Source organism: Peromyscus maniculatus, chromosome 8 (genome assembly GCF_049852395.1).
Source record: "Peromyscus maniculatus bairdii isolate BWxNUB_F1_BW_parent chromosome 8, HU_Pman_BW_mat_3.1, whole genome shotgun sequence".
Classification (NCBI taxonomy): domain Eukaryota; kingdom Metazoa; phylum Chordata; class Mammalia; order Rodentia; family Cricetidae; genus Peromyscus; species Peromyscus maniculatus.
The window spans coordinates 59,583,876-59,601,720 of NC_134859.1; the positions used below are offsets into that span (position 1 = coordinate 59,583,876).

Here is a 17,845-nt window from a genome sequence, read left to right on the forward strand (position 1 = left end):
GCAAAAAATCAAACAGAAGGAAGGCAAAATGGAAAGTTAACTTTGTGTTTGCCTCTAGTTCCTTTTTCTGTTTTGTGAAAAAAAGAATGTCTGGCAAAACAATAGTAAAACAATGTAGACTCCTACTTTAGTCAGGGTTTTTATTGCTGCAAAGAGACATCATGTCCATAGCAACTCTTTTTTTTTTTTTTTTTTTTTTGGTTTTTCGAGACAGGGTTTCTCTGTGTAGCTTTGCGCCTTTCCTGGAACTCACTTGGTAGCCCAGGCTGGCCTCGAACTCACAAAGATCCACCTGCCTCTGCCTCCCGAGTGCTGGGATTAAAGGCGTGCGCCACCACCGCCCGGCTATAGCAACTCTTATAAAGGAAAACACTTAATTGGGGCTGGCTTACAGTTTCAAAGGATTAGACCATTATCATCATGGCTGGATCTGGCAGTGTGCAGGCAGACATGGTGCTGGAGAAGGAGCTGAGAGTTCTATATCTTGTTCCACAGGCAGCAGAAGGAGAAAGTGCTGTACTGGACATAGCTTGAACATATATGAGACCTCAAAGCCTGCCCCCAATAGGGTCACACTTCCTCCAACAAAACCAAGCCATACTTCCTCCAAAAAGGCCATACCTCCTAATAGTGCCACTCCCTATGGGCCAAGCATTCAAACACATGAGTCTATAGGGGTCATTCCTTTTAAAACCACCACAACATCAAAGGAAATAATGGATACAGGAAATTAAGGAATAAGATAATGCCAAAATTTGTGAACAAAGGACAAAAAAATGCAAGGCAGCATAGGAAGTGGAGGTATTCAAATATCACTGATATCGAGTTGAATTACAAGTATTATTTAAAAAGGATAGAGAGATCAAAGCAGAAATCTGGACAAATGGTACAATCCTGGAATAACTTCATTATCATAAGGAACAAGTATCCAACATAGTAGTATATCTATTATATATTTTTCTCACTGATTCTTTTTTCATTTTTCTTTATTCAGAAATATTCTACTCACTCTACATATCACCCACAGATCCCACCTCCTCCCTCCTCCCACCCCCAGCCCTCTCTTCCAAGCCACCCCACATCCCCACATCCCTCAAATCAAGGTCTCCCATGAGGAGTCAACAGAGCCCAGCACACTGAGCCAAGGCAGGTCCAAGCCCCTCCCCACTGCACCAAGGCTGTGCAAGGCATCACACTGCACTGCAGGCACCCGGCTCCCTCTATTATATTTTTTCCAGGGCCACCTGGGCAAGACAATGAGAAAAATTATTCTGGTCCCCAAGACCCACTCCCCATGTTAAACTACTTGGCTTAACTTCTTAATGTAGTGGATAATTAGTATGACCTATGAACATGGTGGGCTTCCTTGGTGGGTAAATTCTACAAAATATTCCAATGTCCACATTAATATATTTATGGGATGATATTTGTTAAATTTCCAAGTTTTACCATCATAGGTTTAGTTGAATTTTCTTTTTGCAAAAGATTCTTTCCAGAGCCTCCTTTATGTCTCTATTTCTAAGGCTGTAGATGAAGGGATTCAGCATGGGGGTCACCACTGTGTACATCAAAGACATGACAGTATCCTTCACAGTAGAGTTATTAGCAGAAGGACATAAATAGAGACCAATGACTGTCCCATAGAACAGTGACACTACAGACAGGTGGGAGCCACAGGTAGAAAAGGCTTTACGGATACCTTGTGAAGAAGGGACCTTGAGAATGGAGGAGACAATTCGTACATAGGACATGATAATGAGTGCAAATGGAAGGATAAGGAAGATGCTGACCACAATAAATATCACCACCTCATTAACATAGGTGTCTGAGCAGGACAGCTTTAGCAGAGCGGACATGTCACAGAAATAGTGGGGGATCACGTTGTCCTTACAGAAAGACAATCTGGCCATGAGCAGGGTGTGCAGCATGGCATGGAATGTGGTCAGCACCCAGGACAGCAACACCAGACTCACACAGAGTTTAGGACTCATGATACTGTTGTAGTGAAGGGGGAAGCAGATGGCCACATAGCGGTCATAGGCCATGGCCACAAGGAGGAAGTTCCCAAGGTCTCCAAAAAACAGAAAGAAGTATATTTGTGCCAGGCAGCCTGCATAAGGGATAGATGGGTCCTGGCTCTGCATGTTCTGCAGCAGTTTGGGCATTGTGACAGAGGAGAAGCAGAGGTCAGAGAAGGACAAGTTGCTGAGAAACAAGTACATGGGTGTGTGGAGATGGGAGTCCAGTAGAATGAGGATGATGATGATGAGGTTCCCCATGACAGTAATGAGGTACATGGCCAGGAACAGGGAATAGAACAGGTGCTGTTGCTCTGGGGGGATGGGCAGGCCCAGGAGGAGGAACTGGGAGACAACAGTTTGGTTCCCTTCTGTCATACTGCCTCAGGTTCCTTTAAGAAAAATCATGACAACAGCTTTCAAAATAAATATGATCATGTCTTCTTGTTAACCATCTGTTATGTGTTCGCTAATATAAATTTCCCAACCATCACAATAATTGCATATACATTCCCATGTTTGTTATCTCTATAATGCTGAAGATTGAATATTTAGTTCTTTCTATCATATTTTAGTGTTCATTACGTCCTAAACATTTTATGAATTTGATTCTGAGACACACAGTTCACTGGTTTTTGTCTTATCTGCCCGATTTGTCAACATTATTCTGTGAATATTATACAATCGTAGTTGGCTCGTTTTCTATTACTATCTGCCATGGCCATGGTCCTGAAAGATTTTTTTGAGCCACATCCTCTTGTAATTCTATGTACTTTGGATTATCAATAAAAATGGTCTCTTTTTACCTATAGATTCTGTATTGCATTGCTAATTAATTATCTTCTCTGGGGTATACCATAGGAATCTTTAGTTCAACATATTCCAAATATGTTGAGTCCCATGCAAGGGGAACAATAAACAGCCTTGGAACTCAAGGAACATGGCTGGTGGTCAGCAAAATCATGCTCAGTGAGCCTTGGAGAGGTGGAGTCCCAAGGACTCTATGTCCTGAGGACCACATGCTGTTATTGAGCACAGCTCTGCTTACTGCCCTAGTGGTCACCACGTCCCTCATCATGTGTGGGTTGTACAAAAACTCTCAGGGGGTTCTAGCCCCTCACTGGACAGTGTTACTGGTACTTACAATAACAGTGACTGACATTTTCCAAGCATTGCTGCTGGAGCAGATTAATGTTTCAACCACCACCCTTAGAAAGAATTTAGAGACAGGTATTGTTAGTTAAATTAGGTTAAGATGTTTTTGTTATAGCTTTGAGGTAGAAAATCTTGGAAAACAATTTAAAGTTTAGAAAGGCACACTTTTAATTGTTGAGTGAGGGACTTGTTGAGGTCATGGAACAGGACAATAGTACCCTGGCTCTTGCTGGCTAACTTACTTTTCTTGCCAGGACGGGTTGGTGATCAAAGGTAATGATTAATTCCTTGTACCCATTTCTCTTCAGCCTCCTGATACTATTTAATAAAAAACTGTAGGCCGGGCAGTGGTGGCGCATGCCTTTAATCCCAGCACTTGGGAGGCAGAGCCAGGTGGATCTCTGTGAGTTCGAGGCCAGCCTGGGCTACCAAGTGAGTCCCAGGAAAGGCGCAAAGCTACACAGAGAAACCCTGTCTCGAAAAACCAAAACAACAACAACAACAACAAAAAAAAAACCTGTTTATGAGTGGGTACGCACCCTGGGGATTTAAAATAGAGATGACTGGTTGTTTTTCATATATAAAAGTGTACATTTATGATTCTTTTATGATTTTTAAAATGAGATTACCCTTTGAGATAAATAATAAAATTATAGGTACATTCTTTGTAATCACAAAATGTAGCCAGACAGTAAAGGAACTGGATGAGAAAAAAAACCTTGCTTGCTTACACCTTGTTAATCTATAACAAGTTGCTTGGACATGAATGTATGTGGGTTCTTGGGGATAATTTGTTTTTCACCTGCAATACATAAAATGTTTAATCATGTAAGAGAAATAAGAAACATGATGATTTTTACTTGTTCTCATTGTAATCATTCACTTGAAATATAGAATGTAACAACATTGTAATTTTAATGTTGGTTGGAAGAATTTGTTGGGATATGTAAAGTGTAAGGGAAACAATAAGAAGTTAGAAGGAACTCAACAGGGAAGAGGAGGAAGGGAAACATCAGGCTAGAGGAACAGAACAGAAAAAGAACAGAGTAGAACAAGCAACAGAAAGAGGAATAAAACGAAGGAGGTTTTATTCCTCAGAAAAGAAGTCTGTGTGTTTTTCTCGCTGTCTCTGCATCTCGTTCTCAGTCTCTCTGACATGCAGAAGGCTGGACCCTCTGCACAAATGCATCTTAATGATGTCACTCAGCTCTCTCTGGACCTCCCACTCTCCTGCTTTTCTATCTCAGTAAGAGGAATTCCAAATTGTATCACAAGACTCAGTTTTAGGGGATTCATTTATTTATTTTACCTTCAATGTAGGATGTCTGATAGGTTCTCCTCCATGTTCACCCGTTGCTCCTATTACTGGGAGACCATATTCCCAGAGCAGTGTGACATCTTCTGTCTCCTGGAACATCAAAGCAGATGTTTCCTTTGTGTCAATAACCATGCTTTCAAACCCTCTTTACATATGTTTCATCCATACAGTAGCATCCTGAGATGGCAATCTTATTGTGTTTTTCTGATTATTGCTTCATGGGGATTATCATTGCTCTTTAGAAAAAGACATAATCTTTATCATACACTTAGCCTCAAATTTTATCCTATTCTGCAGTAAAGCCTTTGTTGGGAGTTATAGCATCTTGTCTCCAGTTTTCAAAACTTGCTATTCCTTATTACTATCATTCATTGTTATCTGCGATTCTTCATTTGGCATATTCTTCATGCATGTTAGAAGATAGTTACTTAATCAAACCTTGTGTACCTGATTAGACTGGGAGAGTCCTGGTACCATGTTTCCAAACAGCCCATACTCTCCCCAGTGCGTCAGATTCCTCCAATCAATGGGTATAGCTGATTTCACACCAGATTGATTGCAAACTCCATGCAGAAAAGACTCTATCTGCCTTACAGCAGGGCAAATACCTGGCATGAAGCTTGGTTGAAACCAGTGTTTCCTGAATATATGTTGGCTGTGCTTCAGCCTGAGACTAATTCATTTAATGTTAAAGGCATAAAATTTTCATTTCAATTTAAATATTATTTCAAAAAAATTTTCAGGATACAACCTTGCTATATAACAATTTAGCATGAAAATGTGACATTCTGTGAATTTCAAGCAGAAAATTTTGTGTTTCAAAAATATGTGGGTAGGTCAGGTGTACTATTTTTTTCTCTAATATTGGTGACTAATAATGGTAAATTTTTATGCTTCTGTTCTGAGATTATCATGGAAGTTGATGTAGAAAAATGAACATGATAATTATTACTATAAATACTGAAAATATAAAAAGAAGAATGTACTTGTTTTAAAATCTCTGGGGCTTTCCTCCCTCATTTATCCAATTATGTCTGGCTCATAGACACATCAGCTTTGGTTCTGATACTAGGTTTTGAGAAACATCAGTTTTAAGGTTTCTTTGAAGTTTTATTTCAACCTTGTCAATATTTTAGTCAGTACATTTGAATAAAAAAGATTACCATTCATACTGTAATGAGACTCATACAATAAAGTGAAGGAAATTAGAAGAAAGTGTACTCTCCTGAAGAATTTTGCCTCCAGACTGCTTTGGGCTTACAACTTCTATCTCTAATATTTCAGGAACTCCACTCTGCTGACTGTCCCTGCAGATACTGAATTTATACAACTAAGAATAGACTCCTGCTATATTTCTTCTGGACAACCTTCTCTAATAATACTCAACCTGTCTCAAGTCTGGCAAAGAAAGCAGAGGAAGATTCTTGAGCATTGTGAGAGGGCTGGGAATGCCGCTCAGTGGTACAACTCTTGCCTAGCATATGTCTAAGGTACTGTATTTTATGCCTAGCATCAAACAATCAAAGAAAGAAAAACATCCTCTAAAATGAAAGTGAGTGTGGAAAGAGAGAGAGAGAGATGGGCATAAAGAGAGAGACAGAGATAGAGACAGAGACAGAGACAGACAGGTAGAGGCTGTATGAGTCAAAATCAAATGCTGGGATCTTCATCCTGTTGGTGATGTTTATGGCACTCACTGTGTGCATATTTGAGTATTACAAAGGGAAGAGACATATAGGAAAAATCACACTGGTTCTGAAATTTTGCTTTTTCTGTGAATGATTGGGTTCTGTGTCTTGAGTAGGAGCATGTGGAGTAATCAGAACCCAGAGACCTTACCTGGAGTTGTTGCCACTGATGACCTAATGACTGTATCTTCTTCAGCTGTCAAGGATACAATTTTAGATCTGGAAAGCATATAAAAGGTTTAATGAAAGTGTTTGTAGCATTGAATATGCAAGTAACTCTTCAAATAATAGTATAGACATGGGAGGAATAGCCTTAGAGATTCTGAAACAAGTAAATGCTTCTTTTTATATTTACAATAATGTATAGAACAAATTAACCATCACATCTATTTTCCCATATCAACTTCAATCACATTCACTGAACAGAAGCATGAGGAAATTATTTTTAGTCACCAATATTACAGAAAACTGTACATCTGATCCACTCACATATTTTTCCTAAGTTCTAATTTCCAGTCTAAAATCGATCACAGACACTGATTTTGCCTCTGAAGTTCTGATTCTACATGAGAAATGAGCACACAGGTGAGGTCAACAGTACTGCCAGTTGATTGTATTTAGGAACAATTACAGCCATCACTATTAAACATATAGGTTTTTGAGCTCAGTCAGATAAGTTTAATTACTTGTTCATGGTTTGTTAAAAGCTCCATAGGTGAAGGTATGTTAAAGATTTAAGAACCACTGAGGTGTGTTAAAACCAATGTAAGAACCAGCAGACTGGGCATAGCAGTTCATAACTAATCACAGCGCTTGAGAGGCTGAGGCCATAAGATCACCTTGAGTTCAAAGCACGCTTAGACAACAAAGTGAGTCCCTTTCTCAAAAACTCAAACAAACAGTTGTGCTGCAAGGGTATGACCTTTGAGAACTTTACATAAGATATAATTGTAAAGAAGTCCTTCATTACTAAAGAGATTATAAATGGTGTCCAGGAAACAAAATATTTCAACAACAGCAAATTCTTCAGGGGGAAGAGATAACAAATAATTTTAGCATACCTGACAACTTGTGTTGCAGAATGTCACACAATGGATACCCACAGGCTAAATGAACTGTAAAGAAGAGTTTAGCCTTACCTAGAGTGCACAAGATGATGCCCACGCTCTGGTAGAAGATACTGCTCTTTATTCACCATTGACACAGGTTGTAACAAGTCCCATAGTCATCCCCTAAGTCCACACCTCTGCTTCTCTCTTATCTCTTTCTAGTCATCCCTGAGCCTTAGAGCCTCTGCATCCCAGAGGAGTCCAGTAACTCACTAAAGATTTTAATTACCCAGGACCTCTCTAGGACCTGTTTTCTCAGAGTTCTACAGTAGTGACTGATTATCACTGCCAATCACACATTACTATACTTAAGGGATTGTGGACTTAGAAACTCATGAATGGATGCTTATTTGTTTACATGTTCATGTAAAGCCTATTCCTTGTGGAGTGGGGAGGGGAGCCTGAGGAAGAGAGTTTGCAAAATCCCTAGAAATAAGCAGAGACTACACTGATGGATAGAAAACACATTAGAGGTCATAATTTACTAAAGAAGCCACAGTGGCTTTTGAAGAGACAGTTTGGAAACATTCCCAGGTAGCGAGCAGCCTGTTAGTATAAGTTGGCCTCTTGTAAAGCAAGCTTATGTGAGAAATAGTCATGTTGCTAGGATGGCTCAGACTTCTGTGACAAGCTTCCTTTATCTGCCAGTATGTTAAAGTCAGAAATAAGACAAAAGATAAAGTGGCCCAGACCATGTTTAATTCTTACTTTAATTAAGATATAAAAGAAAAACCTAGATTCCCACCCCATTTGGTTACTCACTTTTCATCCTCACTTCTTCAGAAAAATGTTGATGACATTGCATCACCATTCTCCCAGCCATTCACTGTAGGCTTCACTTTATGTCCTAATGCCATGGCTTATTCCCTGTCAATTCTCCTAAAGCCATAGATAACTTGCAGTTTCTCACTTCTGGACCAGCTCCATGTACATGGCAATGACCAGTTAGGCAATGTACATCTGTACATCGCAGACATTCATTGAGGGAATATGAATTTTTTCTCACTGGTCTTGTATTTATTGGTTGTGAGAGGTTAGAGCAATGTCTATTTTTGGACATGCAAAACTAATTTTGTATAAAGAATTCCACAGAACTTAAATTATCCCAACAGTAATCTACATTTACAAGAACTTAAGACTCTACTTAACATCTCTTAGATTTTGCAAATACTTCCCACAAAGTAGAAGAATGAAAATAATCAAGATACAAAAACCAATAGCTGTCCTGTATACCAATAATAAATTTCTGGAGCAGAAAATCAGGAAACAAAATCTCATTTATAACAGCTTTAGAAATTACCTAGGTGGGGAAAGATCCCAAAAATGACAAATTTGAAACAGTGGAGAAAGTAAGCTGAGGTAACCAACATCTAATTGGACTTAAGTTCTGCTCAAAGGAAGGAACTCATTCCTGATAGTCTAAAACTTAGCTATCTACCCATGGCTGGTGAGGTCATGGATCTTATAGGAGACCTACGGCTCTTCTTTACTAAACTAGTGTAATTTCTAACTGCATCAACATACATATTCTTATATCCACAGGTAAGTGTAGTTTGGGAGCCTCACCAAGGAATCTTCAAAAAAAGTAGCAGAGAGAGACTATTATAGAAATCCATAACTGGTCAAAAAGCTGAGAACAACTGACTATGGCACACCCACACCCTATAGATACATCTACATCCCAACTCCTACTCCTCAGATTTAGGGAACATTATGGAAGAGTTAGAGGACCAAGACATCTGCCACAAAATAGTGTTTTCCACGTATGACAGAGGTACTGCACCTATGAAATCTCAACAGTGGGGCTGCCTAAATAAGGTCAGCCAAATGACAGCACCAGCTGACATGCTAATGTGAATGGGGGACTATCATAAGGTTCTACCCTTAGGGAAAGCTACAGGCAACCAATGGCTGCTGAGAGGGAGGATCATTCTTTGCCAGGGATGAGCTCCTGATATGTTGGTTAGCCAGTTCACAGTTGTCAGTGCCCCCCCACCCTCCCATACATGTATGAGCAACTCTAAATGGACTCAGAAGACTGTATGGATGTGTATATATGCATATATATGTATACTTATCACAATAATAAAGAAGAGATCATGAATTTGGGGAAAGTGGGAGGACTTATACAGGGAGAAGAAAGGCTAGAAATGATGTAAATATAATATTAATGTATGAAAATGTCACAAAATATTTTAATTAAAATAATAAAACTAAATCTTTTACAAAGCAAAGTAAAAAAGTGAAGTAAGCAAGACTTAGGAAGATAAATATTGCATGTTTTCTCTTAAATTTAAAATTTTTATTATATTATTTTTTACTATGCATAAGTGCCTGTGTGTGGATGTCCTCCAAGATCAGAGGCATCATATGTCCCTAGAGATGGAGTTACAGGATTTTTGAGCAACTTTTATGTGGATGCTTGACCAAATCAGGACATCTGCAAAAGAGTACATGGTTTGTGCAGCTGAACCATCTTTCCAGCCCTGATCTTATCTATCTATCTATCTATCTATCTATCTATCTATCTATCTATCTATCTATCTATCTATCTATCTATCTATGTATCTGCCTGCCTCTCTCTCTCTCTCTCTCTCTCTCTCTCTCTCTCTCTCTCTCTCTCTCTCTCTCTCTCTCTCTCCCTATCTATTTGAACCTAAACTTTGAAATTTAATAGGAAAGTAAGTAAAACAAAGTGTAAATAAGCACAGGCCAGGACTTTCTGGAAAGGATTCCCATAACAAGAAATACTAAGAAAGAGGTTATAAGAAATTCAAAAGTTTCTTCACAACCTTCAGGTTCAAGATATAGTCTACAGAATGGGAAAATATTTTCAACTACGAATAAGAATATGTTGAATATCTAGGATATAGAACCTGGGGCTTATGCAGTGATACTTTGCTCAGCCTAGAAGGAGGGCACTGGACCTGCCTGGACTGAATCTACCAGGTTGGACTGAATCCCCAGGGGAATCTTTGCCCTGGAGGAGATAGGAATGGGGGGTTAGGCTAGGGGGAAGTTGGGTGGGATGGGGAAGGACAGGGGAATCTGTGGATGATATGTAAAATTAAATTAAATTATAAAAAACTGAAAGTAACCGAGCATCACAAACATCAAACAATCTAATCAATGACTGGTCAATGAATAGATACACCATTCTCAACAGAAGAAACACAAAATAGAGAACAAGCAGCAGAAAAAGATGTTTCTCTGAGTCTGGGCCACTTCACTCAGAATGGTTGTTTCAAACTCTGTGCATTTGTCTACAAGTTACATGATTTCATTTTTCATTCTTATTTAACTTTCTTTTTATTTATTCTTTGTGTCTTTCACATCATGCATCTCTATCCCATTCAATTCCCATCCCTGCATATCTGCTCTCTACACTTGCAGCCCATCCTCCCAAAAAATTTATAAGATAAGGAAAAAGAAAAAAAAAAGGGAAAAAATCTCATCATGGAAGCTGTAGTACGACACAGTAAGTCACACAGTAAACCCTTTAGTCCACATATCTTTACTTGTAAACTTCCATTGCAAAGAGTCACTGGTCTGGTCCAAGGTCTCTGGTGTCTGCTACATTATCAATACTGGGTCCTCACTGGGACTCCTCTCGTTATCCTGCTGTTGCCCTGTGTCATGGAGATCCTGCAGCTTTAGGTCTGCAGGAACTGCCCCTCATGGGCTCCAGCAGATCACTGATGGGGTGAATGTTGGGGTGGACCAACACACAAACCTGGATCTTGGCCTGGGTAGTTGCCTTGTTGGTCGCCCTCCATCTCTCACTTGTCCTCCCCACCAAGGTGAGGTCTCCCACATTGTCTTGGTGAGTTCACCCTTTGCAGTGATGAGCAAGGGGCAGGGGCAGTTCTCCTGTGTCCTCATGTCCTCACGGTCGGATCTTCCACACCTACACCTTCAGGGCCAGCTCTCCCACCTGCCTCAGGCATTGAGGGTTCGGGGCATCCCTCCCCTACCCATGCTGCCACATGACAGATGAGTGATGGAGATAGCTCTCCCATGCTAACAAGATTTCATTTTTTTCTTAAGAGCTGAATGATATTCCATTATGTAAATGTACACATTTTCATTATTCACTTATTAGTTGATAGACATCTAGCCCAGTGGTTCTCAACCTGTGGCTTGAGGGGTTGCATATCAATATCCTGCATATCAGATATTTACATTATGATTCATAATAATAGCAAAATTACAGTTATGAAGTAATAACAAAAATAATTTTATGGTTGAGATTGTGACAACATGAGGAACTGTATTAAAGTGTCGTGGCATTAGGAAGGTTGAGAAGCATTGATCTGGGATGTTTCTACTTCCTGGCCATTGTGTATAGAGCAACAATGAACATGAATGAACAGGTATCTCTGTGGTAGGATATAGAGACCATTGAGAATATTCCCAGGAAGTATACAAATGGGTAATATCTATTATTTCATTGTTTTATTAATACTAAGTTATTTTATTTTTACATTTGTAATTAAATATAATCACACCACTACTCCTTTCCTCCCTCTAATCTATCCCATATCAGCTCTCTCAACGCAATAGCCTTTTCCTCTTTTATTATTGTTACATATCTATCTATCTATCTATCTATCTATCTATCTATCTATCTATCTATCTATCTATCTATCATGTAAAATTAAATAAATACAACCTGCTGAGCTCATATTTGTTGTTTGTGTGGATATGATTTCAGGGCTCACCACTTTGCATTGGAAAACTAATCAGGGCTCCGACCAGGGAGAACATAATTCTTTCTCTCTCAGCAGTTAATAGCTGCCTGTAGATCTTTATCTATGGGTAGGACCCTGTGAGATTTCCCCCCGTCCTGTATTAACATGTCTACTGATAATGTCATTGTGCAGGCCTCATTTAAGTAGACATTTCTAAGAAAGGCATTCACAAAGCAGACTTCCTGGTGTTCTTTTTTTGAATTTTTAAATTTATTTTACATACCAACCACAGATCACCCTCTCTTCTCTCCTCCTGTTCCCCAAGCGTTCCCGCAAACCATCCCTCATTCCCTCCTCCAACAAGGTAAGGCCTCCTGTGGGAGTCAGAAGAGTCTGGTACATTCAGTTGAGATAGGTCCAAGTCCCTCTCTCCAGCATCAAGGCTGTGCAGGGTGTCTCACCATAGATGGTGGGCTCAAAAAAGCCAACTTATGCACCAGGGATGGATCCTGATCCTACTGCCAGGGGGTCCCTTAAGCATATCAAGCTACACAACTGTCTTACTTATGCAGAGGGCCTAGTCCAGTCCCGTGGAGGCTCCACAGCTGTTGGCCTAAAGTTCATGAGTTCTCACTAGCTTGGTTTGGTCGTCTCTGCAGGTTTCCCCATCATGATCTTGATGCCCCTTGCTCATAGAATCCCTCTTTCACTCTTCAACTGGAGTCCTGGAGCTTGGCCTGGTGTTTGGCTGTGGATCTCTGCATCTGCTTCCATCAGTTACTGGATGAAGGCTCTTTGATGACAGCTAGAGTATTCACCAACATGATTACTGGGGTAAGCCAGTTGAGGCACCCTCTCCACTATTGTTAGTAGTCTAAGCTGGTGTCATCCTGGTGCATTCCTGGGAACTTCCCTATGTAGATGAATTTTTAAGCAGTCTTATTAAATAAGAAACACAGAGCCAAATACAGGGGTAAAAAGTGTAGCGATCAGAGTAATAGGAATATCCACCAGGTAACCTTAGCTCACCATGCCGCCATAGCTTCCCCAGAGACCCAGCCTCTTCCCTGTCTAACCTGCACCTTTATTGCCTTGCTGTTCTGCCTTCTCACTTCCTCATCACTGCCTGTCTGTACAGACCTCCAGGTCTCTATTGCTGGTACTGGGATTAAAGCCATGTGTCACCACAAAAGGCTGTGTCCTTGAACACACAGATACTCAGCCTGCCATGTGATTGGATTAAGGGTATGTGCTACCAACACCTGACTTTTGTTTATGGCTGGCTATGTCCTCTGATCTGCAGGGAAACTTTATTTATCTTACATACAAGTAAAATATTACCACATTTCAACACAAATAAAATATCACCACATCCCTAGCATCAGGTTTCTCCCTATCCTCATAATGTCTCTCTCTATCATGGTATCTTTTTCTTTGCTCTCCCATTCTGTCCCTGTTCCAGTTCAACCATCTTGTTCCTTTATGTCCTCATCCCCCTTTCCCTACTCTATATTCCCCCATCCTAAGTTTACTCATGGATATATAATCTATTTTCCCTTCCCAGGGTGATCCATGTGCCCCTCTTAGGGTCCTCATTGTTAGCTAGCTTCTCTAGAGATTTGAGTTGTAGTCTGGTTATATTTTGCTTTACATCTAGTATCCACTTATGAGTGAGTACATACCATGTTTGTCTTTCTGAGTCTGAGTTACCTCTCTCAGGATGATATTTCTAATTCTCTCCATTGCCTGCAAATTTCATGATGTCGTTGGTTTTTTTAAACTGATGATTAGTACTCTATTGTGTATATACACCACATTTTCTTTATCCATTCTTTAGTTGAGGGGCATCTAGGTTGTTTCCAGGTTCTGGCTATTATGAATAATGCTGATATGAACATAGTTGAGCATGTGTCTTTGTGGTATGATTGAGCATTCATTGGGTATATGTCCAAGAGTGGTATAGCTGGGTCCTGAAAAAGACTGATTCTCAATTTTCTGAGAAACCACTATACTGATTTCTAAAGTGGCTGTACAATTTTGCACTCCCACCAACAGTAGGAGTGTTCCCCTTGCTCCACATCCTCTTCAACATAAGCTGTCATCTGTTTTTCATCTTAGCCATTCTGACAGGTGTAAGATGGTATCTCAGAATCATTTTTATTTGCATTTCTCTGATGACTAAGGATGTTGAGCAATTTGTTTAATGTATTTTGGCCATTTGAGATCTTCTACTAAGAATTCTCTCTTTAGATGTATAATATATTTTTAGTTGCCTTCCTGGAATTCTGACTCTCACAATCTTCCCACTCCTGTGATGTTCCCTGAGCATGGGATGCAGTAGCTATGCTGCCAATGTATCCATTGAATCAGGGTTCCCCTCAATACATTGATATTTGCATTGTGTGCAGTTGTGACTTATTTTTTAGAAAATTTTAGATAATTTCAGATATGTACACAACTCTCATCCCCCACTTCCCTAAGCTCCCTGACATATTCCTCCTCCCCACAAATCTCTTTTTACATTTATGACTATTCATTTTGTTTTGTGACCTATCGAGTTTAATTAGTACACTCCATGTAATTGTGGGCTTGGGGATATCTGTTGTCGCCTGGTGGCTCCAATTTTTATTTTATATTTGAGGATTTCATAAGCTTCTAGACATAACTGGGAATAGTCAACAAAGAGACAACCTTCAGAATAGGAGAAAACATTATATGATAAGATTTGCTATACAAACTATATAAGGAACTCTTAGAACTCCATAAAATCCATTAACTGTCCAGAAGCTTTTTAATTTGATGTAATCCAATTTGCCTCTTTTTGATATTGTTTTTTGTGCTCTTTTTTTCTGTCTGTGTTCACCCCCAAATCTTGAAGCTTTTCTTTGCTGTTTACTTCTAATAATGGTCTCATATTTCCATGTCTTCTGTTTAAAACATCATTTCTTGGGCTTGAGAATTTAAAAAAAATTATTATTATATTTTGTTTTTATTATTTAAAACAGTTTTAAAAGTTAAATATATTTGAATCATATTCCCATTCTCTAGATCCTCTTCTCTTCCCTTCTTACCCAATTTTAAGATCTTTTTAAAAAACAAACCAATACAACAACAAATCCCTCCAAACCCAAGAAAAAAGAATATAATTATGCCCCCAAAGGAAGATAAAAGTAAACAAAAAAGCAACAAAATGTAATCAAATATTTTTATCTTATTTTGATAAAATACATTAAGGTGTTCCTGATTAATATACTGATTAATACCAGGTATAGAAAAAAAGTACAATAATGAGAGCAATATGCTAAAGGCTTACAAAAGCCTGTTAAGAGTCAAGACAGGTCAGAAAACCAATTAGACAATTACATAAAAATAGTGTCTAGGGACTTAAGTGATGTAATTATCTCATGACAGGCTGTAGAAAGAACATGTGAAAGCCTGGAAAAGGGCTAGCTGAGGTAAAATACTTGAATATTATTAGGTATTGATCTGTGATCATTGACTACACATTTAGAATCCCACAGTCACAGCATTCCTTTGGACAAAATGAGAAAATCCTGGAATAACCATGGGGATCAGTTATGATTTTAAGTCTACACTCTATTTTCCAGGACCATATGGGCAATACAACAAGTGCATATTTGGATCTCCTAAGCTTATTTCCCAAATTCAACTACTTTTATAAACTCCCTGTAATTTGTGTAGTGAAAGTTATGTTGTGAGATCTCTAAACAGAAGTATCCACAATGAGATAAAATTCTGTAGCAACATCCAATGTTAATATTAATATTTTCTAGAGAAATTATATAAAAATCTGAAGAGTTACCATCACAGGAATGAGAGAATTTGCTTTTTGCAAACTACTCTTTCTACTGCTCCCTTCACATCTCTGTTTCTCAGGCTGTAGATGAAGGGGTTCAGCATGGGAGTCACCACTGTGTACATCAAAGACATGACAGTCCCCTTCACAGTAGAGTTATTAGCTGAAGGACATAAGTAGAGACCAATGATTGGCCCATAAAATAGTGACACTACAGACAGGTGGGAGCCACAGGTAGAAAAGGCTTTACGGATACCTTGAGAAGAAGGGACCTTGAAGATGAAGGAAACAACTTTTGCATAGGAAACAATGATGAGAAGGAAAGGGAGTACAACTATCGGGCCTCCCAAGATAAATATTGCCAATTCATTGTCATGAGTGTTAGAACAAGCCAGTTTCAGCAGAGTAGACACATCACAGAAATAGTGGGGTATCACGTTGTCCTCACAGAAAGAAACTCTGGCCATGAGCAGGGTGTGCAGCATGGCATGGAATGTGGTCAGCACCCAGGACAGCAACACCAGACTCACACAGAGCTTAACACTCATGATACTGTTGTAATGAAGGGGGAAGCAGATGGCCACATAGCGGTCATAGGCCATGACCACAAGGAGGAAACTCTCCATGACTCCAAAAAACAGAAAGAAGTATATTTGTGCCAAGCAGCCTGCATAGGGGATGGAGGGGACTTGGCTCTGCATGTTCTGCAGCAATCTGGGCATTGTGACAGAGGAGAAGCAGAGGTCAGAGAAGGACAAGTTGCTGAGAAACAAGTACATGGGTGTGTGGAGATGGGAGTCCAGTAGAATGAGGATGATGATGATGAGGTTCCCCAGGACAGTGGTGAGGTACATTGCCAGGAACAGGGCATAGAACAGGTGCTGGTGCTCTGTTGGGATGGGTAGGCCCAGGAGGAGGAACTGGGAGACAACAGTTTGGTTCCATCTAGTCATTCGTTTACTCCAATGCCTTTCAGAAAAAAAAAATGTTAAGTGGCACTTAACATTCCAAATGAAGGTGAAAATATTTCAAATTCATTGGATAATGAACAGAAGATGTAACATATTTACATGCTCTACAAAACATTATCACAATAAGTATACTGTTTAGATCAACATGTCTATATTAATATTTTTTAAGGACTTATTAAATCTGTTCAACATATTTCACCAACTAGTCTTTTTGTAGAAAGTTTTTTTTAATTTGATTTGCATTAAATCTACTTGTTTCTCTTGAGCTTACCTGGTTAGTCATCCTAGACAAATTTGATTGCCTCATTCTTCATCATTCTCTCACAGTGTGAGATGATGTTTTCCATTATCTATCTATCTGTCTATCTATCTATCTATCTATCTATCTATCTATCTATCTATCTACCTTAATATTTATCATCTGTCTGACTCTCTTCCAGTCTATCTGTCCATCTGTTTATCTATCTCTCCAAGAAAAATTTTATATACACTAAAGTTATATTGCCACTTAAAATTCAGCTGTATGTGTTTTTCCTAACTACAGAATTTACATGCCGTCATTAACTAATTATCTTCCTTTGGGTGTATCAAGGATGTTGTGTCACAAAAGATTCACAAAGAAACTGATGACCCTACTCTTGTAGTGCCTTCCTTTACTGTCTCTTATGTTAGTAAAAGTAATTCAGAATCAAAAAGGATATATTTTATTGCATCCACTTATTTCTTTCACTTTAATCTAGGGCATTCTAATTTTCTTCTTCATTGTATTTCTACTCCCAGCATTCCTCACCATGAGACCATATTCCTAGAACAAAGTGCATCTCTAGGAATATCATATTAGATTCTTATTTCATGCCACCATTTCCTGCCTCAGTGCCTCATGTCAACACGCTTCAGTTATATCTTTGCAATCTAAGATAGCAATCTTATTTTCTCTTTTCTAATAAATGTTTCAAGGGATTATCATTGCTTTTAAGATAAAGGCACATTCTTTTTGATTGCACAAATGATACATTATTGCTGGACCTGTGCATATCCTTTAGGCCACATAAGGGCTCACAGTGACTCTTGCATTCCA

At 39.1% G+C, this 17,845-nt stretch overlaps 2 protein-coding genes across 2 annotated transcripts; both read right to left on the reverse strand.

Annotated features, from left to right (window-relative positions):
• Nucleotides 1-1,347: 1,347 nt before the first annotated feature.
• Nucleotides 1,348-2,426, reverse strand: LOC102908769 (olfactory receptor 1). Its single transcript, XM_015991109.2, has one exon. It carries the CDS (start codon nt 2,394-2,396, stop codon nt 1,452-1,454), a length of 945 nt encoding a protein of 314 aa, XP_015846595.1. The 5' UTR covers nt 2,397-2,426; the 3' UTR covers nt 1,348-1,451.
• Nucleotides 2,427-15,747: 13,321 nt separating this feature from the next.
• LOC102908140 (olfactory receptor-like protein I9) lies at nt 15,748-16,749 on the reverse strand. The gene has a single exon (XM_006998213.3). It carries the CDS (start codon nt 16,747-16,749, stop codon nt 15,805-15,807), a length of 945 nt encoding a protein of 314 aa, XP_006998275.3. The 3' UTR covers nt 15,748-15,804.
• Between the last annotated feature and the right edge of the window lie 1,096 nt (nt 16,750-17,845).

Excerpts from the sequence above, each read along its gene's own strand:
- LOC102908769 (XM_015991109.2), bottom strand. The coding sequence starts at position 2,396 with ATGACAGAAGGGAACCAAACTGTTGTCTCCCAGTTCCTCCTCCTGGGC.
- LOC102908140 (XM_006998213.3), bottom strand. The coding sequence starts at position 16,749 with ATGACTAGATGGAACCAAACTGTTGTCTCCCAGTTCCTCCTCCTGGGC.